At 36.2% G+C, this 25,000-nt stretch overlaps 1 protein-coding gene and 1 long non-coding RNA gene across 2 annotated transcripts in view; one reads left to right on the forward strand and one right to left on the reverse strand.

Annotated features, from left to right (window-relative positions):
- The window catches only part of LOC135216726 (uncharacterized), a 332,432-nt gene that overhangs the window by 11,130 nt on the left and 296,302 nt on the right, over nt 1-25,000 (forward strand). The gene's annotated exons all lie outside the window — the stretch shown is intronic.
- LOC135216209 (uncharacterized) lies at nt 5,916-12,869 on the reverse strand. The gene is made up of 6 exons (XM_064251343.1): nt 12,432-12,869; nt 8,479-11,971; nt 7,618-7,964; nt 6,643-6,843; nt 6,389-6,488; nt 5,916-6,076 (listed from the first exon to the last, which is right to left on the reverse strand). The coding sequence occupies exons 2-6, from the start codon at nt 10,433-10,435 to the stop codon at nt 5,916-5,918; spliced, it is 2,766 nt and encodes a 921-aa protein (XP_064107413.1). The 5' UTR covers nt 10,436-11,971; nt 12,432-12,869.

The following is a 25,000-nucleotide window of genomic DNA, read 5'->3' on the forward strand; positions in this document are numbered from 1 at the left end:
CCCCGAAACCAGACCTCATCTTAATATCCACGAGAGGGGTAAAACACCAGAGGTGACAACATCCCTGTGTAGACTCCCAATATTTAGTGCACCTCTATTTGACAAGGTTCCTTCACCATGATTGACTCTGCAACTAAGCATTTCAGTATCTCAGTATAAAAGAATACCATAGTGAGGCAATATCTTTCATAATGTGGGTCTGTGACCGCTGTCAAATCCCATCTCGTCATCAGGAGAAGCAACCAGGAAGGGGTTTCAAATTCTTTCACTGTCGCACTTTTTGTCTTTAGACAAATGTTTGATTTGCGTAGCTTCCGGCACTTCTAGAATATTATACTTGTAGTCTACGTATTGTATCGTTTTCTTTCCCCTCCTTATTGAGAATAAGCACATTGAACATTTTAATCTTAAATCGTCCTAAGTGCAATGTTTATATAGTTATCACATCCTTTCTGTCAGGTCACCTTTCATTGGTAAATGTGCGCTGACCTTCAATTCCCAATCATCAGGTTTAGTTTCCTCATCGCACATTCTGTAAAAATAGTCCAGTTAGTATACAAGGTGTCATTTCATTGTCGGCTAAAATCATCTCTTCAGTGATTCCGTCATAGCACCTGCTTTCCATCTTTTGGCTTACTCGGGGAGTAAGCTTACAAACGACTTTGTTGTTGTCGTTGTTCTTGTTGGGGTCTATGGAAGAGCCTACAAAGGTCTGTAGATGTTTCGCGTTGAGTTAATATACAGGAATTTCAGGATAGGATGTGTATGATTTAATTATTAGATTGAAAATATAAGAAATAAACAATGTGCATATTAAACAGCATACACAAAAATTATTTCTAATAAAATATAGATTATTATAATTTTTCATTGTGAAACCAGGCTCTATTTGACTGTAGATTTTAGCACGTTTTAACTTGGTTGGTGTACTGAATTTAGGCTATGTTTTTGTTAGATTATTTTGTGTTTCCACTTACAACTGAGAGTATATGAACATTTAATTTGTGTCCTTTTTATTTGATCCTTGTTGTTAGTGTAAGTAGCATTAAGTATGAATATTAATTACGAAGACCACTTCACCTTAAGTTAGGAATATAATGTTTACAGGTTATACGTGAGGAGAAAATCATGCACGCACCCCGAGTAAGCTGGAGGTCGCATCACGCCTTGTTGACTTACCTTTTTATAGAAAATCTACGTGTAAATTGGTGACAGTGCTATCATAAATAACCTCATGTTACATACGTAGCTAGCACTCTGCTGTCACATTGATGTGTTGATTTCTATTCTAGGTGCAGAGCCTGATGTTGATAGAAACAGGCGCACCCTTGCATTAAACATAAGAGTGTTTAGGCGCTACTTTGACTTGGTATCTCTGCATCACCTCTGAAGCGCCAATACTAAACGTGGCGGAAGCTGAACGAGACGCTTAGTTTCTCGTTGGACGAGTCGATTACATGCTCGACGACCGATCTAAGGGTCTGGGTTCGATTCCCCACTTTGCCAACGCGGAATCAGAAGAATTTATTTCTGGTGATAGAAATTCATTTCTCGATGAGGTTCGGATCCCACTATAAAGTGTAGGTCCCGTTGCTAAGCAACCAGTTGGTTCTTAGCCACTTATAAATATCTAATCCTTCGGGCTCAGCCCTAAGAGAGCTGTTAAACAGCTCAGTGGTCTAGTTAAACTAGGACATACTTAACTTTTCAACGGTACCCCGTGTTTAGTACTAGACCCTCGGGGATCATAGGATTATATACACACATTTCTATATTGTGCGGTCGACACATTATTTTAGTAAACAGATATCTTTGATCGTTGAGGAGTTAGTGCTAAACACGGCGTCCCATTAAGCTTCCACCATGTTTAGCACTAGCACCACGTAGATGCCACGAAGATAACAAGACAAAGTAGCACCCATATTTATATATAGTAGAAGGCATTGCCAAGTGTATAGTACCGTTCCAAGTCGATATTATCGGGTATGTGTGGTCTAATATATGAGAACATAAAAACAACATGTGTGATTTACCGAAGACTCTTATAAATAGCCACAAGTTACAAACTTTGTGCGAAATTATAATATGGAAATGAGATGATTTCGATTGTAGATACAGAACCTAGAAAATATATATCTTAGTTTACCGAGACAACTGAGCTGATTACCAGCTCTCCTAGGGCTGGCCCGAAGGATTAGATATTTTTACGTGGCTAGGAACCACTGGGTTAACTAGCAACGGGGCCTAGAATTCGATAATGGTAGTCATTCCCAAGGTGAAGTGATTTCGAAATTCAGGGGTATGTGTGGTCTAAAACACGAGAGCATTATAATGTCCTGTGTGAATTAGATTATATATATATATATATATATATATATATATATATATATAATATATATGTATATATTATATATATAGATATATATAAGTATAAATATATAATATATATATATAGTATATGATATTATATATATATATATATATATATCTATATATATAGTATACATACATACTAGATAACTCTCAATACAAGCTCAAAATTTAGTAGAAAGAAATGTAAATGCCTTCTTTCCGTTTTGAAATTCTTGAATGTTCCGCTCAGGATATGACTTCTATATATGTCGGTGTTTGACTTCTGGTTCCACTTGGGTCGCCCATCTCCATTTTCTGGCATCGTAAACCTGGAAATGTATGCGCAAGCCATAGCTATAATGCTACGCTGTTGTGATATGGTTTTGTGTATGAATCTCGTACTCATAAGTTGTGGACGAGAGTCACGTAGATGCCGCGATAAAAAGTGTTACGAAAGAAATACCAGTTCTGAAAGGACATGAATAATAGATGCGGTACGTAGGGCTGAATCGATACAGAGGGAAGACATTTATCGGTCGTTAGAACTTGGTAGGAAATTGGAGGAAGAAAATACGTCAGTGGCAAAACCGAGAGGAAGTCTGGGAAATGAAAAGAGGGAGGAGAGAAAAGCCCGAGGAAACGTCTAATTGCTTCGTCCTCTCGGAAGAAGACGAGAGGAAGCAGAAGAAGAATGGCGGGAATGTATGAAATACGAAAAGATAGGACAGGAGGAAGCCGGCAGTTTTATGAGAGAGAGAGAGAGAGAGAGAGAGAATCTGGGGACACTCTAGTGTCTTCGTGTTTCTTAGACGTCTTGTGTGTCCACAAGAGCTCACGATACGCGAAATGGGTTCTGGGTTAGTTTACATTCATTACGTGATTTCGCGGAGTTTTCAGTAATGAGGAGAGTTTGGGGGATTTCATTTGTCTCTGCTCATGTCATTAACTCGAGTTCATCACAGTCTTCGCTTGTACTCAAGGTTTCCTTTAAATGTAGTCTTCTTCTCATAGGTCTCCGAAATGTTAGTGGTAATGCTTGTAATTGTATTCAGCAAACATTAAAGGATCTCTTTCGATCATTCTTGATCAGCTATATATGAGGATGCATTGACAGAACTTTCTAAACATTTAGAAAGAATCTTTTTGTGCGTGTATATGGTAAATTATTTGCTTTTAGTATTTCATATGTTTCCTAGAATTTGATGACTTCCATTCATGATATTATGGTTAATGATGCTAAGAGAATTCTGCTGATTTCATTCTCTTACCGATGCCAAGTCACCGGGCGTATTTTAGGACTTTCGTGTGGCCAGCTTCCTCATACTTGCAAATGCTCGACCCTTTGGAACTTGAATTGGTCTACTTTTGTTTTCCCCTCTTTTATTTCAGTGGCCACTGAAACGGGCCCCGTCACTGCTGTTTTGAGAGGGCTATGTAGGGTGCAACCTCGAAGGAAACAATAGATTTGCTCCCTGAAAGGAGGATATAGTATAGCTATTACAAGACTCCGGGATTTTGGAAAAAGATGTGAATTCCAATGCTTGCTTTAGGACAGAATAGTCACCTGGCCGAACAATCAGGGATTTTTGCATATCATAACTTGATCACAAAATGAATGAAGAGTCTATCTAACTGGGGATGACAGCTATGTGCAAAAAACTTCCACACCATCAGCCATTTCATACACCTGAACAGAAGGTTCCCCAGCAGTGCACTGAATCCCCCTTACACGCTCCTCCATCACTCATGTTCATCTTGCATATAGGCTTTACCTTGCCAGCTCTTTCTAGATCTTATTATGTTCCTCACTTGCAAACAAAATTGTACAGTTCTTATACCGACCTGTCATTCTGCATTTTCTTTACCTGACAAACCATCTTACAACACTGATCCATTTTGTCACGTTCGCCAACCCATTTATCACCTGGTCGGATCACATTTCTCACCATTCAAGATATTATGGCATACTACGTCATCATTTCATCTCTACAGCTTCTACCTTTTGCCTTTCATTTGCATTCAACATTCACACTTCACTTCCATGTAAAAGCGTTTGATTTACAATCCGGTTATACAAGCCAGCTTTGAATTCCATTGACTCTTCTCTTCTGTAGCCCCACCACCTTCTAAAGTGTTTACTCCCGAGTACCCATACGAATCGACTGGTTCCTTTCTTCCACAGTTCATACTGGCATTTTTTGCTCACTATCCTCAAACAACACTTAATCCATGTATAGACGTCAGCCGTTCCACACACTAATTCACCACCTGATTTATCCTACCGTTTGCACATACAATAGCGGAAAAAATTAGGGGGAGTTTAAATATGTAAATATAAAATCATATGAAATGACAGGATCATATCATTAACTTTGCATTTTTAAGTGAAAGGGTAGAGATGGAAAAAATGCATTTTAAATATTTAATAAATTTAAATTTAAATGGTTAGACATTTATGAATACATATAATTTAAAATGAAATAAATTTCACTGTAGCAGCTGGTGGTGGAATAACGTAAACGAGTCCTCGAATGATTAAGAATGTCAAGCGAGGACGAAGAAATGCACTTTTGTACGAGAGTTTAAGGTTCACAACTGCGAGGGCTTAACCTTCTTCCTTTCACTCATCCGCTAAAAAATACAAAGTAAAGGAGAATCAACCACGGGAAAAATCAGAACAAAAAATACAACACTAATAAAAAGTAACTAAAATAAACCAACAAAAAATCAACACGAATCAAAATATCAGTTACTGCAATCGCATGACTAAAATCTATAATTTTCATATAAATCAATAAAATCCTGAATCAACGAATCACCGAAAACAGCAGTTAGCTAATCACGAAAATCACCTTACGTAAATATTTACTTAAATCAACACTAAATCACTAAAGCTCTCAAATCATCAGTAAAACAAATAGCAAAATCAACGAGTAGTCAAATACTTAAGAAATAAAATTATAGACTGCATTGAAATCATAGGTTCAATCTAGCAAGAATTTAATAAATTAAAATACTTGAAACAATTTTCAAAACACTGGCATATAGAATATGTAACGCAAGAACAAGCATTAAAGCCCCTTATGCTTACCCTGTTGCGATAACAGTTCTGGCGAGTGTGGAATAAATCATTCAATAGACGATCATCGCTAAGCAGCGTCCGGATCCCATCCTCGATGAATTAGTGTGTAATTATGTCCATGATGGAGAAAAGATCCATAGTAATTAATCCAGCACTAAATCCAGTAGTAATCCAGGACGGAGTCATAAATCCAGCGTGAGTGTATAAATCCTTAAATCCACTTGAAAAATGAGAGAGAGGGAAAGAGAGCCGCTCCTCGTCACTCCCGTGTAAGGTTATGCTGAAGACTGCTTAACTGTGTGAAAAAACTTCACAAAGGCTTTAGCGGCAGGCAGATATAACTACTGTTAAGTAGTTACTTTTTAAAAGCAAAGGGGCAATTAGCGACACTTCTGTATGCCAAATGTATAAATACTGAATTATTCAAATTAATAATTTGAAGTTTTTTCAATCTGCCCCCCGCGGATTTAAATTTAAATTTCTATACAAGACCAGATTGAGGTAGCTGCTTATTCTTCTCAGAACAAATCAAAGCAGCCCCCCGTTGAATTCTTGCAATATTGTCATTAGAAACATAAGAATCACTCTGAGGTACAAGATTTAAATCTAACTGATCAATATGAGAATCACTTAACCCATCACCTTTAACCAAAAGAATAACAGACGATATATCCCTAAAGACAACACTTTTATTACCCTTGACCAATTGTACTTGAACAGCCTCACCAAGAGAATTATAAATAACATCAAGAACTCTAGCTAAAGGGTATTTGTTAGCCTTAACCATTGAATCCTTTATCAAAACTATGTCACCTTTTGAGATTTTAACGTGCTCTCTAGGGTAATATTTATCTCTGTATTTAGTTGCCTGATCTTGCAATCCAAATAAAAATTCATTGTGATAACTATTACGCAATTTCTCTTTAATATGAATTAAACGCTGAAAGTCCTTACCCAAATCAGAAGAGTCATAATCATCAAGTTGACCTTCGTGATATATACATTCCATAACCTGTGTATCATATCCAAACTTCAAAAACTCTGGTGACAGCACCTGAAAATCATCATTCACATTCTGCTCCCTCAATGCGCCAAGTTCAGAAATGGGTTTCTTATTAGCGTAAACATATGCATTGTTTAATTACATGAGAAAATTCCAGAAAATCTAGAATATTATTATGGATTGCTCCCTGTATTAACTTTCTTACCAGACCAACTCCGGACTCTATGATACCTCCAATACCACGATTCAGAGAACCACGAGGATACTGTGAAAATTCAGTGACATCGACACCCCTCTGATTGAAGAATTCCTGCACCTCACTTGCTTTCAGACATTCCTCAATCCATGTGAATGCACCACCAAGATTTGAGCCAGAATCTGAAAATACTTTGTTAGCAAACCATAGCTGTAAACATGATTTTGAAAAGCCAATAAAAATCATTTAGAATCAGCTGAAGTTACTATTTCAACATTAATCATGTTAGACCAAATACATTTAAAGATTACCCCATAGGTTTTAACTTTGTCACTTCCATACCTTGTGAAATATGGCCCAAAGTAATCAATGAAACATACAGAAAAAAAACCTCTTTATGGGATTCACATTCCATTCTCTATAGTCATTAGCATTAACTTTAACTGGTCTACTATTAAAACGTTTACAGTGGTAACATTCATTCACAACTTTCTTAACTGTTGAAAATCCCTTAAGCAGAAAAAATGCCGGTTTCAATTTATGTAACACATAGTAAGTACCTGAGTGATTAAACTTCAAGTGAGTGTCCATTATCAGTATTCTACCGAAATCACTATTATTACTAATGAGTATTGGAGTTCTCGACATCATACCTTTAGACATCTTTCCCATCTTACATTTTACTCTAAGAATACCATCAGAGTCACAAAATACATTCATTCTACTAACTAGCTCAGGAATAGACTTTTTTGCTTTCAGTTTTGAAGTGAAAAAATCATGTAAATCTGGAAAGCAATTCTGTTGATCAAGCTTTAGCAAATCATTACTGCATTTTTGGTAGCTTGCATCTAATAAGGCAATTGACTGCTGGCTCTTAGAATTTATTCTTAATCTTATATTGTTTATGAAAAGCTTAACTTTCATTAGTACTTTAACCACTTTGTTAAGTGAAGAATACTTAGTTATATCAACAACTGTACCAACTGACATATCTTCAACACTTGCCTTATTTAAAACCAGCTTGGGTATATCCACATCATTAATCATGCCTGGATTAGGAATTACAAGCCATTCCAGTAAACTTAAATCTTTCCGCAACATCTCGGGTCCGGTCAAGTAACAAGAGTTTCTCAACTTTGAGAAAGATACTAATCTAGTAGTGAAATCTGCAGCATTTTCATTTGATCCTACATGAGCTAACTTCACCGAGTGTATAGACTTACAGAGGTCGACAATATTTGTGATTCTATTATTCACATACACACTTCTCTTTTGAAGCTTTGTTCTCAAGTTCTCATAATCAGCTAGCCAACTTAAGCCAATCGTAGAATCTGAAAACAACAAAATGTCATTAACTGCAATAGGCACAATACAAGTAGTGAGCATTTTATACAGCTCAAAAGCCCTTTGCAATGCATACTCTACTGCAGTGAGTTCGAGTACAGGCATAGTTCGCCCTTGCAGATTTTTATTCAGAATCTTATTATGGGCAGATACGAAGGATACCAACTTTGAATCTCTCTCCTGCAAGTAAATAACACATCCAATAAAGTTTTTACTCGCATCACTCATTACAATTATATCAAAAGTAGACTTTCTGCTACCCATATATCTTGGTATCTCTAGCTTTCACCATTATTGAATTGTGAAGCTATGTTTCTCCATTCATTTAGCTGAGCACCATGAAGAATAGTATCCCATTTATTTACATAATCCGACTGTAATTGCCTGAGGAAAATCTTACATCTGTTTAAAACAGGCAAGTTAGCATTATTCAAATCAAATATACTCATTACTGAACTCAAAATCTGCCTAGGAGTATCAGCTTCAAACATTTAACTTTACATGTGGCCTTTAGTACATCATTATATCTGTCCCAGCACATGCCAAGAATTTTAACCTCTTGTGGAGTCTCTGTGCCAACTTTACAGTCAATCTCATGCTGAAATTGAGAATAATTAGTAACATACTGCTGCAACGGAAATTTATGCTGCTCAAATATTGTACTGGCTTCCCTGTGAACCATTTCAACTTCATCTTCATCTGCGCAGCCAATCAGAAAATTATCAACATAACTGCCTTGGTAGATTCTTTTTTTCAATTCCTGAATTTCTTCAGCATCACCATCTGTCCCCAATATTAACATATTATAAAGACTGCACTGCAACAGATATGGAGAAACAGACATCCCAAATATTACTCGCTTTGAGCGATACACAACTGGTGTAAAATCTCTGGATTCAACATCCTTAAACCAATAAAAGAGAAATTTTGAGGAATTCTCATCATCAATGGCTAATCTGTGAAAGGCTTTTGAAATATCAAATCCAAATACAAACTTGTCAAACCTCATCATGGTCAATGCATCACTTATCTTAAAATTCTTGTTGTAACCTGGGTGAATACATTGATTCAGACTAATGCCTTTACTACCATCAGGTCTCTTTTCTGCAAGATTCGCCATGTAAATAACTCTTACTTTCGTAGTATCTCTTTCTTCTTTAATTACAGGACTGTGGCTAATGAAGAAATATTTTGGAAATTTCCTTTTATATTCTTCAAAATCTTCAACTTTCTCAATGATTCCCAAATCAATTTGTGACTGGAAAACTTCATCAACTCGCTTTAGAACATTACTGTTCATGTATTTCTTCTTCAGACTGCACAGAACCTTGAAAGCAAGTCCCTCATTTGATCCAAGAAGATCTTTATATCTAGTCAACCAAGGAATTGGTACAACATAATGTCTTTCAGAATCTCTGGAAATGTTGCATAAAATAAAATCCGTCACTTCTTGCTCAGTTTCATTAGTAACACATTCAATAGAATTCTCTTCTTCCATATTTATGAATATTTTACAATTATGATCCAACTGAGAATAATCCGCAACCTCTGCTATATCTGGCATGCTTTCAAAATTACATATTCCATCAAGTGTTGGCACTTCATAGTCAAATCCATCAGAATCAATCTCCATAGTGCCAATATATGAAGTAGTAGATTCTATTTCTTCAGAAATCTTCTTATTAGACATCAAAGATGTATCTACCACTTCGGAAAGATTCTTTATCCAGTCAGAAATAGAACCAATCAATATTAGTTTATCATTAATTCTGTAAAAAGAAGTCAGTCTGTCTTTTTGACCTAGTACTCCACTCTCCATGCTCATCACACAATGCCAATCCTTTGCACCTATCAGTAACTTTATATCATCAATGTCATGAATTCTGTTTACACCATTGAATTTATCATAAGCAACCTCTTTACCACTCTGCCTTAACAGTTCTATTAATTTAGACATATGAGGAGCTTTCATCTGAATTTTAATCTTAGGAATACAAATGCAAGTAATTTCATAACTTACATCACCAATCTTAAAAGGAAAACTCACTGACTTGGTACAAATCTTTTGATTAGTATTAATCCCCTTGATAATCAAATGTATCTTAGGATCTACTACCTTTAAGTTTAAGAAATCTGCTAAACTTTCCTCAATAAAGGAATTCTGGCTACCTGAATCCAAAACTGTATCCACTTTTACGCGATCATGTTCAGTTGTCACTGTTAGTAATGGTAATAAAGAATCAACAATATCCAAATGACTGGATGCTGTAACAGTTGATGGAATTTCATTAACACTCTCAACAACATTAACCACCTTTGTGGTAGTTTGTTTACTATTACTAGAATCTGTTGGCTTTGAGCTACACAAAAAACTCCAGTGTTTACCCTTTTTGCATTTGAAGCATACACCTGATGTTTGAAATCTGCACCCATTACTATTATGACTGCTTTTAAGCATTTAAAGCACTTGTGCAATTCTTTCAATCGCTTTATTTTATCAGATACTTCCAAGTACTTTGTACAACTGGCAATTTTGTGATCTTTAGCGTTACAAAGCATACATGTACTCCTTGTTAAACTAGTATTCAAACTAGTAGCCAATACTGCGGTCTTACATGGACTTCTTTCACTAGTGTTTAATTGAGCGTTATATCTGCTGCAAGCTTCTAAAAATTTACCAGTGACATCATCTAAAGTAGGATAAGACTTATTTGTGATCGCAACTATGATATCTTGAAATTTAGTAGGCAGTGAAGACCACACAAAATAAAGCATAACAGTGTCCAAATCAATAGCATTATCTTTCACTGCATCAATCAGCTTCTTAATATGAGCATAAAAAATATATGGATCATCCTTGCCCCAAACAAACCTCAAGTCAGTTAACTCTTTAATGAGGACAAACTTCTGAGGCATTTCATCAGCAAATGCTGCGATCAAAATTTGTTTAGCCTGACCAAAAGTTTGCTGGGACACATTTATGGAACTAATCATAGCCTTTGCTCTACTATGACATTGCTGCTCAAGTAAATTATACCTCTCGACTTCATTTAAATTATACGGAGCAGTCAAGTGTTCAAAAACTTCAAAGAATCGCTTGCATGTAAATTTATCTTCCTTAGAATCTGCATAATACTGAGGCAAATTCAACTTGGGCAAATCAATTCTAGTTCTGCAAGGAGTTTTATTATCAATCTGTAAGGAGAGATTATCAAGTCTAGATTGCATTTTGTTTGACAGTAATTTAATTTTACGATAATATTCCTCACATTCAGAATCCTGCCTATCCAAATCCTCCTGCGGAACTAAGGAGTCCAGTCTAACTTTACTCAAAATCAAATCATCTAAGCTCTGCAATCTTTGACTGTACTCACTCAGAAAACTCAACTCTGTTTGCAATTCAGCTTTATCCAAAGAATCAACAGCATTACACAATTTAGTATACAATACACTAACCTTACGGCGTATGGTAGTACGTTCACGCTTTTCCGATTCCGCCATCTTTAACTAATAGACAACACACCACACAAATCTACTTTCAAATAAAAAACTAACACGTATAACGCGAGAGGAGGGGGACCCGGACACCGCCCAACTAGACACGACCAACATTCCACACCAGTGCTTAAAAATATGAATCCAAAAGTTCGAAGGACCAAGCGGAAAAAATTAGGGGGAGTTTAAATATGTAAATATAAAATCAATATGAAATGACCAGGATCATATCATTAAACTTTGCATTTTTAAGTGAAAGGGTAGAGATGGAAAAAATGCATTTTAAATATTTAATAAATTTAAATTTAAATGGTTAGACATTTATGAATAGATATAATTTAAAATGAAATAAATTTCACTGTAGCAGCTGGTGGTGGAATAACGTAAACGAGTCCTCGAATGATTAAGAATGTCAAGCGAGGACGAAGAAATGCACTTTTGTACGAGAGTTTAAGGTTCACAACTGCGAGGGCTTAACCTTCTTCCTTTCACTCATCCGCTAAAAAATACAAAGTAAAGGAGAATCAACCACGGGAAAAATCAGAACAAAAAATACAACACTAATAAAAAGTAACTAAAATAAACCAACAAAAAATCAACACGAATCAAAATATCAGTTACTGCAATCGCATGACTAAAATCTATAATTTTCATATAAATCAATAAAATCCTGAATCAACGAATCACCGAAAACAGCAGTTAGCTAATCACGAAAATCACCTTACGTAAATATTTACTTAAATCAACACTAAATCACTAAAGCTCTCAAATCATCAGTAAAACAAATAGCAAAATCAACGAGTAGTCAAATACTTAAGAAATAAAATTATAGACTGCATTGAAATCATAGGTTCAATCTAGCAAGAATTTAATAAATTAAAATACTTGAAACAATTTTCAAAACACTGGCATATAGAATATGTAACGCAAGAACAAGCATTAAAGCCCCTTATGCTTACCCTGTTGCGATAACAGTTCTGGCGAGTGTGGAATAAATCATTCAATAGACGATCATCGCTAAGCAGCGTCCGGATCCCATCCTCGATGAATTAGTGTGTAATTATGTCCATGATGGAGAAAAGATCCATAGTAATTAATCCAGCACTAAATCCAGTAGTAATCCAGGACGGAGTCATAAATCCAGCGTGAGTGTATAAATCCTTAAATCCACTTGAAAAATGAGAGAGAGGGAAAGAGAGCCGCTCCTCGTCACTCCCGTGTAAGGTTATGCTGAAGACTGCTTAACTGTGTGAAAAAACTTCACAAAGGCTTTAGCGGCAGGCAGATATAACTACTGTTAAGTAGTTACTTTTTAAAAGCAAAGGGGCAATTAGCGACACTTCTGTATGCCAAATGTATAAATACTGAATTATTCAAATTAATAATTTGAAGTTTTTTCAATACAATACTGCCCTTTCTGTTACTAAGTATGCTCATTATTCCAACAACATAGATATTAAACAGCCAAGCATACATATCACATCTTTGTCCCTGTCCCATTTGTTTCACCAAACCAGTGGCAATCCTGCCTGCCAATTCTACCGCAAGCTTCTCTTCCGTCTAAAATAAAAAATAAAAAAATGTCGTTAATACACTTAATCCATAGATAGTATGGTACAGTATATTATACCAAATTTTGTGATATTTCATCAGATTTTTGTTTTTATAAATTATTTTGCTATTTGTTGAAAAAGAATGTAACTTGTATGATAAACTTGTATTTTGTTACAGGAAGAACTGTATGTGTATTGCTTCAGTATGTTTGTGTTAGATTTTGGTTATTTGCTCCGACATTTAGTCTTCTCTAGCTCCTGTAGAAGAAAATAAGCAATTCATGTAATTAATAATAATAATGATAATAGTAATGATAATAATAATGCTGCCATTTGTTTTTTAGGCGTGTCTAAAAGTTAAGTTATAGGCTTAAACAACTTGGGTCTTTGTTTATGAGCTGAAATATTAAATCTTAGAATTGCTTAAAGACATAAATCCTATTATAATTTATAAAGAATTTATGTCTATATCTGCACCTTTTCCCCATTTAGGGATGCCGTACACACCCTGGTCAACTCCTCAATCGCATCTTTACCGCTGTGCTGCAGCTTCTCATTCACATTCCATCAATTCCAGGTCCCTTTACATTCTTCCACTTCTCTATAGTCTTCTTAATATCCTTAAGAGTTTCACAAGCATTCTCAAACGTACACAAACTTCTTCCACTTTTTTTAACATTTAGCTCTGCCTCACTCTTTCCTTCACATTCAACAGTCTTCAAATTCTCGACCTAGGACTGCACTCTCTTCAGATAACATCTCCTCATCTGCATCCTTTGTTCTGAAACGCCTTTGCTCAACTTGCCTGCATTTGCTTCCATTTATTGCAACTTTCTATTCTCCCAGAAATCCTTTCGCACCCCCCCCCCCCCCCCCGATACGTTATTAAATTCCTTCTTTTTCGTTCTCGCGTCTTTTCCTTTTATTCCAGAATCCTGCAATCCTGTATGTATTATTCCCTTTTGTCTTGCAGTTGCATCTCAAATGGTCTGTTTTTCTTTCACTTAATCTGTCATTTTTCCTTCCTACCACCCAGTATTTTTTACTCCTATTCCTACCCTCCTTTCCGTATACTTTGTATTAAATTAAATATCTCGGCTGATAATGAGAGATTGCTAGCCCCATTCCTTGTTCTCCCCCTGGCTGCGACTCGTCACAGTCGACTTGACTAGCATATCAGTTACCTTATTAATTGCTTAGGCCAGAAGAGGCGTGATGTGTTATATTTTATGGATGGATGACGCCTACTGCCTCTGAACACGTAAGGAATTGAATCTGCGTCTCTTACTGATGAGGAAGCTCCTAAACTACACACACACTATTATGTGTATTTTAATGACTTTTAATAATTTATTATAATAGTCATATTCATTGCCTCATATTCGCATAGAATACGAAGGTAACCCCAGACGTCATTTTTTTTTCCACAAGAACTTCTCTTGTTTCGTATGCCGTTGAATTCAGACGTTTATTCACAGGTAAACACTTTCAAAATTTAATATAATCATTATCTGTGGCTTAAGGAACAATGACCCATGTTAATTAGTAAAGAATTTGATTACGCAGTTAAGATTTCAGTTGTGTGGGCATCGGAGAATGGGGAGAAAGGAATGCAGGGGTGGGGGGGGGGGGGGGGTGTTGAGGGGTGGGGGGGTTTTGCGCTCTTGCTCAGCAGTGCATCTTAACCTTGTGTGATTTCACTGTTCGTATTACGTAGACATTGCCAGAGTCTATGATTGTGGCTTCCTCTGGAAGAGTCTTACTTACCCTCCTTAGTTCTGTTATCACTCATTGCTAACGGTGGCTTATCAGTGTGTACTGTTTTAACCCTGTACCTGAAATTTCTTAAAATTGACCTCTCCAGTTGAAAGTTGTTCTTGATATTTTTTTTTGAAGGATATGAAAGCAATGCTTCATCCCTGCTTTTTATAGTTTTTCGGTATTCTTGCACGATCGACGGTCATTCATCGATTACAGCGGGCGACCGGGAATTGGAAATAGTTCTCGATCGATGCTCTTAACTAGTCTTGTCAAGTTGGGTTACTAAATTCATGTACCATCGTTGCAATTGAAGTTGGATAAAGTCAAATGCATTGTCACCCCAGTAAGTACACTTTGAGAAGTAAAGGACCTGAAAATGACTTCTTGACGACACGAGGTAAGTGCATTCAACCTACATATTGAATCACGTTCCCAGTAGTGGTGGGCCGTAGCCAAAGTGAGAGAAGGTATTAAGAAGCAATCTCATACATAGAAACTTTCTTACAACGGATAGGTAAATACTTTCAGAAGCGACCGCATCTAAAAGCAAAGTATTTTATATATATATATATATATATATATATATATATATATATATATAATATATATAATATATATATCTATATATATATATCCTTAAATCCGCAGTAGAAAGGTGAGTGATACCGGGGACTTGGAACAATTACTTTCGTAGTTTATTCTACATTTTGAAGTTCACACTGAATACAAAAACGTAAAGGGGTTGCGGGGTTAGAGTTTGTTAATCTGGGTGGCGTGTTCTTTAAGCAGAAGAGACAAGGGAGATTATCAAGGTAAAATCCAGGATGGAGATTTAAATTCCTTGTTGACTTGGCTTCAATATAAATGGACTCCAACAGATTCTTTTTGCAGTGTTCTTTGGCCCTGCAGATTATCAAGGAATTATCCCAATTAATAACATGGCCTGTCTTAAGCCAATGATCCACAATGCCAGTATTTGTTAAACCTCTTGATATGGCATATTTGTGCTCAGAGCATCTCACCTTTAGTTCTTTTGATGTTTGACCAATATAAATTGTTTATTTCTCAAAATGTTATTATATTTAAATAATAAGTTAATATCAATAGCTTTTTAAATGGTTACAGCAGGATGAAATGGTACACAGAGAATATTCTTAGTTCTTTGTTAATACTGATTTGATTGTAATATGCCTTTTGTGCTTTATTTTTACAGTTCCAAAAATAGGGAGGGTAACATAATGAATCTCCTATTTTATCAATAATTCTAAACTCATCTTCCAAAATGTCAGGACTACAAAATCTAAGAGCTCTAAGATACATTTGTATGTATCTTAGAGGTCTTAGATTTTGTAGTCCTGAATTTTTGGAAGATAAGTTTAAAATTATTGATAAAATGGGATATTCATTATGTTACCCTCCCTATTTTTGGAACTTTGTGAAAATAAAGCAAAAAAGATATTGCTATCCAACCAGTGTTAGCTAAGATCTTAAAATATTCTCTGTGTACCATTTCATCCTAATTTCGGTCTTACTGTTCCCATTTTAAAAACTAATTATATTAACTTAGTATTTAAATATAATAATATTTTGAGAAATAAACTAATTAAGAATAGCCCACCAAATTCAAACAATATTGTATACAGAATTCCTTGAAAGAATGTGATAAGATTTACATTCGTCAAACATTGAAAGAACTAAAGGTGAGATGCTCTCAGCATAAATATACCATACCAAGAGGCTTAACGAATAGTAGCATTGTGGATCATTGGCTCAAGACAGTCCATGCTATTAACTGGGATGATTCCTCGATAATCTGCCGGGTCAAAAATCACCACAAAAGGAATGTGATGGAGTCCATTTTTACTGAAGCCACGTCAACGAGGAATTTAAATCTTCACCCTGGATTGTCCCTTGATCCTCTTTCCTTCTCTTTTGCTTAAAGAACACGCCACCCAGATTAACAAACTGTAACCCCTCCCCCCTTTCTGTTTTTGCTTACAAATGTCTGTCAACTTCTATTATATTCAGGGTGAACTACGAAAATACTTGTTCCAAGTCCCCAGTTTCACTTACCTTTCTACCGTGGATTTAAGGATATTCTCAAGCACGTGTTTCTTCATGCTACATTTGATATATATATGTATCTATATGTATATATATATTTAACGAGAGAGAGAGAGAGAGAGAGAGAGAGAGAGTGAGAGATGCATATTTGTATGTCTGTATGTATGTATTGAATGGATATTAATGAATATTGCCAGATTTTAATGGTAACAGGGATCTCCGTGGGAGACCTTTCTTCCACTGTCTGATAGCTTTTGGATGGTAATAACTTCGTCCAAACGCCGTACATCGCCGATGAAAAAAAACCCACGATTTACAGAATACAAGACATTATGATTTCCGTACTTCAGCCGTGGCCAGGCTCCTCATTAGCATGGAAATATGTCCCTATACATTCCGAAACAATAAGCGAAAGTGGATGTTTTTGTGAACGTCTGCCTAAACCATTTGCATATATGAATGCATAAGTGTCAAAGTTTCGGATGATTAAGGGGGGAAGTCTCATTTGAGGGTGTTGGGCTCTTTTGAGAGAGAGTGAGAGAGAGAGAGAGAGAGAGAGAGGGAAGGGGAGAACGAATTAGCCGAAGCAATCATCTTCTGGTTGTCTTTCACAGCAGTTTTCTAGCTGACTCGTCATTAGGAAAAGAAATCTCTAGAATGCTGATTAGAACTTTAAACATTCCGAGACCGAAGTCTTCAGACTCTTTCATCTCAAGAATCGACGTGCATAGGAATCTCTTCATTAGCGATTAGCAGACAACAAAAGTAACTCCTGTCCAGAACACACGAACACAGGATTTATGAGAGCTATTGTTCCTCCGCTAAAGGTGTTGAACTTCCAGTTCTCTTCAAAGCTTTGATTTAATCTTACTTACACACACACACACACACACACACAACATATATATATATATATATATATATATATATATATATATATATATATATATATATATATATATATATATGTTGTGTGTGTGTGTGTGTGTATAGGTGTGTGTTTGTGTTGAAGAATGAAATCGGTTATTTCCCGACAATGTAGGTCACCTACTTAAAAACCGGAAAAGTTTACAAAATAGAATGAAGTCCACGGTAATATTGTAAAATTTCATAAAGCTCGGCCATTTTGGAAAATCACAGAAAACATGTGAGTCTGCAGATCCTCAAAAAGGTGAGGGAGAACTCTCGAGGAACTTCAGATTGTGAAGAGCGAAGAGGCAATCGTCTCGAGAGTGTTTTATTCAAAGTCTGGTTCGTACACGCTTCCGGGAGTTTTGTAATTCGGGATGAAACTATATCGTGTCTTGTTGATTCTGCAATTTTGTTTATTCGCCCTTCAAAATAATATTCTTGTTAGTATTACAGTGCCAGTGATCGTGGTCCTCTATATAATCGTTACTCTAAAGATTGTGAGAGGAATTGCATTATGGTACACTGTACCTGGGTATACCATATAAATAAACAAAACATATAATTTTTATGTAACTCGTACAATTTAACTGTTTTTCGATAAGGTTGCCAGGTAACGACTACTTTTAGCCGACATTCTTCTTACAACTGTAACTCATCTATGATTAAATTTACAGATAACTTTATACCCGTTTCTGCTAAAGAACAGTCCTTCCACCCTGCCCGCTGGCAAGATGAGTAGCTGGGATTATAACAAGCAGGTAGATCCGGAGAGCGTATAGTATTTGAGTACACGTCCTCTTTCAAGTATTGTATTACTCTGCCCTCAACTGAAATGTCTATCAAATCGTATTGCCCTTCATTAAAAACCCTAATTTCGTGGGTTTTGTTTCGACCCCTTTTTATTTCGTTACTCGTACATTCCCACTGCGATGTTCTCGCGCTCACGACTTTTAACCTCTGATTTAGAACAAAACTTAGAGCTGCCTTTCTTTTCATTCTTAGGTAGACTAGTAAGTAGTAGTGGACACCGCAGCACCAATGTTCGTGCTGATGTAAATACTGGAGACGCACTACTTACTCTGGGGTAGCAGTTCTTAAAACAGTGACCAGTGGTTTTTTCTGTACCACTATTTTTTTCGATGACCAAGTAGTTCAGGTGCTTTCGCAAACTTACCAGTGTCTTACTTCAAAGGTAAAACGACTTGGAAATCTTGAAAATAACCCATTTCTTGATATGATCATAATTTGCATTCAACCTCAACACTTCACTTCTATAATGGAAAGGGAGCTCAATGATAGTTTCGATCTAATGTTTTGCGCAAACCCCGTTACTTTTGTTTCATCCATTCAATGACATCTCATTTTGTTATCTGCCATCATCCATTATGTTTACTCCCAAATGCTTTAACGAGGGAACTGCCTTCATTTATCCACAGTTTCATTAAAAGCCATTGGTCCATCTTCATGTTTTACATTTGCCCTCATAGTCTTGCTGTTGCTCACATTCCCTTGCAATGTTTTCCTCTTACACTTTCAAACTCGTTTACTAGTTCCTGCGTTACCATCCCTGATCAGCACTGTAATCTGCAAACATCAACCGTTCCATGGTATATATATATATATATAGATAGATAGATAGATAGATAGATAGATAGATAGATAGATAGATAGATAGATATTTACTTATACAAATGGGCTTCGAAGTATAGAGGCAATCATACTTTACGCAACATTAACCAGAAACCCAGGGTACGATTCCCTGGCAAGGGTGATATGCGAACTTTCTATTTACTGGAGCTCTAGACCAAGTACTGGTAGCTAGTCATTGTAGTAGGTTGAAGCCTAGGTAGATGGTCGTGTGGGTAGTAATCCCTTCCCAAATTGCCGTCCAAATTGGATATTGAAACACCTATAGCAACCCTCTTCAAAAATAAAAAAGGTGTGTTGGTGAAAAAAATAAGTATATATACATACACGCATACACATATAGAGCCGTTATGTATTTGGGGAGATGATTAGCGGGGGTTGATATAATTAGCCTACGAATTCATTTGCTTTTACCGTTCTCGGTAGATTCTTTCAAGTGGAATATGAAATGCGAGTATTCACCCAAAATTGACATGTGCGTGACAGGAAGTCAAATCACCACATGAACATGCTGGAGAATTATTTTTAATGGCATCTTTAAGGAGTAAACGTTCCGGGGACGAGGTGGAACGAAGGAAATGATTCTTATTTGATTTTGTTTGTGTGCAAAATTTTCCCTCAAGATTTGGGGCTATGCGTGCTTTGCACTTCAGTTGGTGCACCTGCGATAATTGGTGAAAATGTGCATGTTTCCATGAATGAATATAGTGTTGTAGTATACGGATAAGATGATCTCCTAGATTTAAAACTTCAGTGACAGTGGAATAATGTAACTTACAAGATGGAAAATAGATATGAATCTAGACTTGTTTAAATTCAGTTTAAACTTGTAATTTAGGTGTTGGTACAATGTTCTTGACATTTTTGTCTTTGTTTTAAATGATCAGCGTCTGAGTTCTTGTTTTTGGTGGTCCCAGACTTTCGTGTTACTAGCGGCACTATATGTGTTCTAGGGTTGTTTCCATTTTTTTAAATCTTAACGAGTGAAATGATTTCTAACATGCAAAATATGATAGTATAGTATATAAAAAATGCTTTTTTGCAGTTTTTGGGTCTCCCTTATTGTGAAATGAAGTAGCTTCCGGTCCTCAGAGAAATATCAAGTAGCAATTGTTCCAGTGGAGGTGTTGGACTTGAACGAAACCAAGGCCATTCGTGACCGATTTGCAGTTAGGCAGATTCGGCGACAGTTGTTCAGTGGTAGCAATCACTGTAGTGGGTTGTGTGAGGTGTTCGTAAACACCTGTCGTTATATTTGATTCGAAGTGTTTATTACTGAACCTTAGAGTATATAATAATTAATTATGCACTGTCACAAGAGAGATGGTAATTAATCAAAAGGCATCGCATGTCGAGTCATCACTATCAAATGGCGGGGGCGGGGGTGGGGGGCGACTCTCCATTCGTAATTATGCCTCACAACGTTAACAGGCACAGCAATCAGCTCGTCTAGAAGTCATGCACCTATTACCTACTTTGTGTTACGTTCCCAAGTAAAGCTAAATGGAGGTTTTGTGTTCCTCCGCTTCTGTCTGTAAATAATATATTGATTTAAATCAAATGTGTTGAAGAGTTGGACTTTACTTTGAGGAAGAGTAGGTTGGGTTTTCTTGGGAAGCTGTATATATATATCTGCAGATCGAGTTTTTTTTATTTCTTCTTTTTTTTTTTAGACATGGGTAGTTTTTCTGAGGATTGTAATCCTATATTAAACGCGATGTTTATTTAAAGTTTTCTCCTCTGCGCTCAAGACAGCTAGCCTACAGGAAATGCACTGAACCCTCACAAAATCACAAACAGTAAAATGCAGAGCAGAACATTGTAATTGGTACATTATAATTGCAATACAGTTCCAGATTATTCAAGAATGACTACCATGGTCTGAGAACAGCAGTTTCGGTTTGAAGTGAATGACTGTAACGTTGGCAGGGAAGGATTTGGTCTGTCATAGATAGGGCTTATTAGTTGATCGTCGTTTAAGCAAGAAGCTTGCGCATTCCCTGCTTCTGAAGTAGGTTATTATTGTTCCTCTTTATGTAAATAAGATTTTTATAAAATTTAGTTAGTGTTGTTGAATAAGAAGACCAAATAATATTTTCAATAGTAAGAAAGAGCCATACTCGATATCCCCGAAGCTCTGAGTGACTTCCCTCTTCTCTCGCGGCTCTTTGGCTAACATAAATCGTATACTTATTAGGCTCGTTAGTCAGGGAATTGGGCTGTCTGGAAGTAGGGAGCAGGATGGGCTTCACTCTTATTATGATCTTGGAATTTGATCGGTGTTTTCAAGATGTCATCGAGGTCGGATGGCTCGAATTCCCGTCTTATGGAGAGCAACTCACTCCGGAACCTGTCTGGAAGGTGCAGCTTTTGTTCTTAGAATAATAATGGTCATATTCAATCGCGCACATTTCTCACTCATACACACACACAACATACTCACATACTGACAGAACGCTCATTTTTTAATATGCAAGTGCCCACGTCTGTATTATTCATACACTACTTCGGGTGACTTTATGCTTAGTACTCTCTTTGAATGGGAGTTGTGTCTTCTTGGTTATGAATGATCGTCTCCTGTGTGTCTGCGCGTGAATGAGAACGCGCGTCAATCCTCTTGCGGCCTCACGTTTAGTACTCATTTATGTAAGATCCTTTTTTTTCTGAGTTTTGCTGTGTGAAATGTGATATTAATCGAAAGCATGCATAATATACAGCTAAATAATCACAAATTGCAACATTTATAAATTTTGTGTTAAACCCTAACCATTTATGTACCGGTAATGATGGATTATTACCAAGATTATGTTTATAAGATACAGGCTAAGTTAGGTATTCAACAAATGTACCGGAGATGCCGGAACTGACCCATACTACTAACCGGTAATCATGCACGGCTATCAGCTCGTCACATTTGGCCTGACATATCAATTAACCTTCCAAACCGTCTGTTGTTTATTTGACCGTGTCCTTTTTAATTGTCTCGTGGAGATTTCATGCAAAATATTAAACATCGAATGTTTTTTGTTTTATTTACTGTTAGTTTTAATAATAGATATTGTCAAAGAGAAGGTGAATTTTTATTTCCCAGAAAAATGAATTGTACAATATTTTTTCATTCACGAACATTCTTTTTCTGTTTGCATAGATTGTTTTTATTAGAATTTCATCACTTTAAAGAATAGTCAATGTAGGTTACAAAACGTTTGCGAAGTTTTTTGGAGTAAAAATATGACATGAGGTAGATATTACGTTTTCACTTTACCGAGTCTAGTGCTTTCGAATATTGCAGACATTTTCAGCGAGAGAAAGAAAAATAAATTAATATCAAGCGGAAAAAGGGGAGTTAAACGAAAAGCAATCAGTTGTCGAATCACGTCGCTGAAAAGAATTTTTTTTGCATTTCAATGAAATGTTTTTAATGTTTTGTGATTTTATTGCTGCCAAAATGCTACTGCACAGAGACCTTCCCAGAGCTTTAGAATTTTACATTTTCCCCCATTTCTTTACGACGTTAAGTACTGTTGTGTCACCAATGTGTAAACAAGTAAGTGTTGGATGCCATACACCACCATTTGTATGAACGTGGTGCCTGTGCCAAGAAGTTATGAACGTAGGAGTCGGTAATATGTATAACAGTTATTTATTATACATTACACACAGCAGATATAGGAATGATTGGTTGGTAACTTTCAATGCAACGTAAATATAGAAGTTTGCATATCTATCGTAGAATATTCATTATGTACAGTATTGAGTGACATGATAACTTTTGATTGAAAAACAACTAAGATTTTTTTTATATTTAATTATGATTAAAAGTTCCTGACCTCATGATTGATTAGAAAGCTAAGGATGAGCTAAATCACAACCTGCTCGTTAATAAAGCACTAATTGTTTGTATGGAAACGCTAAAATAGTTCACTAAAGCAACAATCTACAACCTTAACTTCGATATCACCAGTCGTGTAGATATGAAAAACAAAGTGGACCATATCTCACACTACTCCTTCACCTTCGGAGTTACAATAGTCAAGGGCGAAGCAAACCTGTGAGGGCAGCGGCTTCCTGAAAATCGTAACATAATGTGTGTGTGTGTGTGTGTGGTATGGATGGCAGTAGTACCTATGTCGATGTAATGCAACTGTTGTCCTCTATCGCAGCAGGTATAACCATTTATGATCGATGTTATATATTCTGTGTTTAGAGAGAGAATTTAACCTTTTATGTGAAGGTTGCCTTAAAATGCCAACAATACAATCATCTGAAAGCCTTTGTCGTGAACGCTTCTCTGAAAACTGTCTTGATATTTAGAGGAGTCGAAGTTTCCTTAGCACTATTTTCAGGACTGAGCTGCGATACCGAGCTGCAATTAAACTTTTATGGTGGTCGTACTGTTAAAATACGTAATGGTCTACATTGGCTCTGCTTATGTTAACTGAAATCTGTATAAGGTAGAGGACGCGTAGGACATCTTATGGAAGGTTTGAAAATGTAATGAAAAGAAGGGAATGTCGATTGTCCATGCGTTTATTTATTTGATTGATTCTTTTTCATCGGTCACATCCACTGTAAGTTCCCTCGGCACAGACTGAATGACCAAGAGACTATATTATTTATATAATACTCAACCTCCAATGTTGATGACTTTCTTTTAGTGCTTCTGGAACATAATGATGTACAAAAACCATTTCAGATCCAGAAAGCTTATCTGAGAATCACTGCTTGGTCGTGATTATATAGGCCATAATTATGACCATATACTTGTCCTTTTAAATTATGTGTTAAGGTAGAATTTGTCCTTGTCAGTTTTTGGTAACTTTGAAAACATCTTTCGAGTTCATATCAGTCCCTTTTTAATTTTTTTTGTTTGAATTAGATTTGTGGTTGATTGCTAGTGTTTAATTTCCCAACTCCTAAATATGCCATATAATTTTCATTATTTGTACAACGGTATTTTGCAGATTATTCTTCCACCATGAGAATATTTCATTCCCAAACTAAACTTGGTTTTAGTTTAGAGGAGCTCTTGGTGTCCAATACCGTCCTCTGGTGGTCGATGGGAAAATAAACGTAGTCGATAAATTCCTGATGGTCAAAACGAGAGAGTTAATTAAACTTTTGGGATTAAAAGCTGACATTCGTGTAAGAAATAATAATGCTTACAGTAATCAAGTAAAATACATTTCGTATACGTATTTTTATTTGGATATAGTTTGTCTTTGTCGAACTTTCGACTTTACTTTCTACACTGAAACACAACGACGATAAAATTGTTTAGTAATTTAGTTGTTGGAGTGTCAAGTCACTGGAGTGTTGTAACATCTGTTTCCACATGGATGGATGGAGCAGTTATTTGCATTTTATTTACAAGCATCATTTTCTGCCATTTAATACTCGAAATACACATGACATTACATTAGAAAATATTATAGCTTAGCCTTAGCTTTATTTTAAATCTCCTATGGCAACTAATGAATCACATTCAGGAACAGTAATGACTGGGAAGGCCGTAGAAAATTATGCCTTTAATTACAAATAATTACTACGATACCATTCGTAGTTTTTGTTCATGCCTGGGAGCCGATGAG

This window comes from Macrobrachium nipponense, chromosome 6 (assembly GCF_015104395.2).
Source record: "Macrobrachium nipponense isolate FS-2020 chromosome 6, ASM1510439v2, whole genome shotgun sequence".
NCBI lineage: Eukaryota > Metazoa > Arthropoda > Malacostraca > Decapoda > Palaemonidae > Macrobrachium > Macrobrachium nipponense.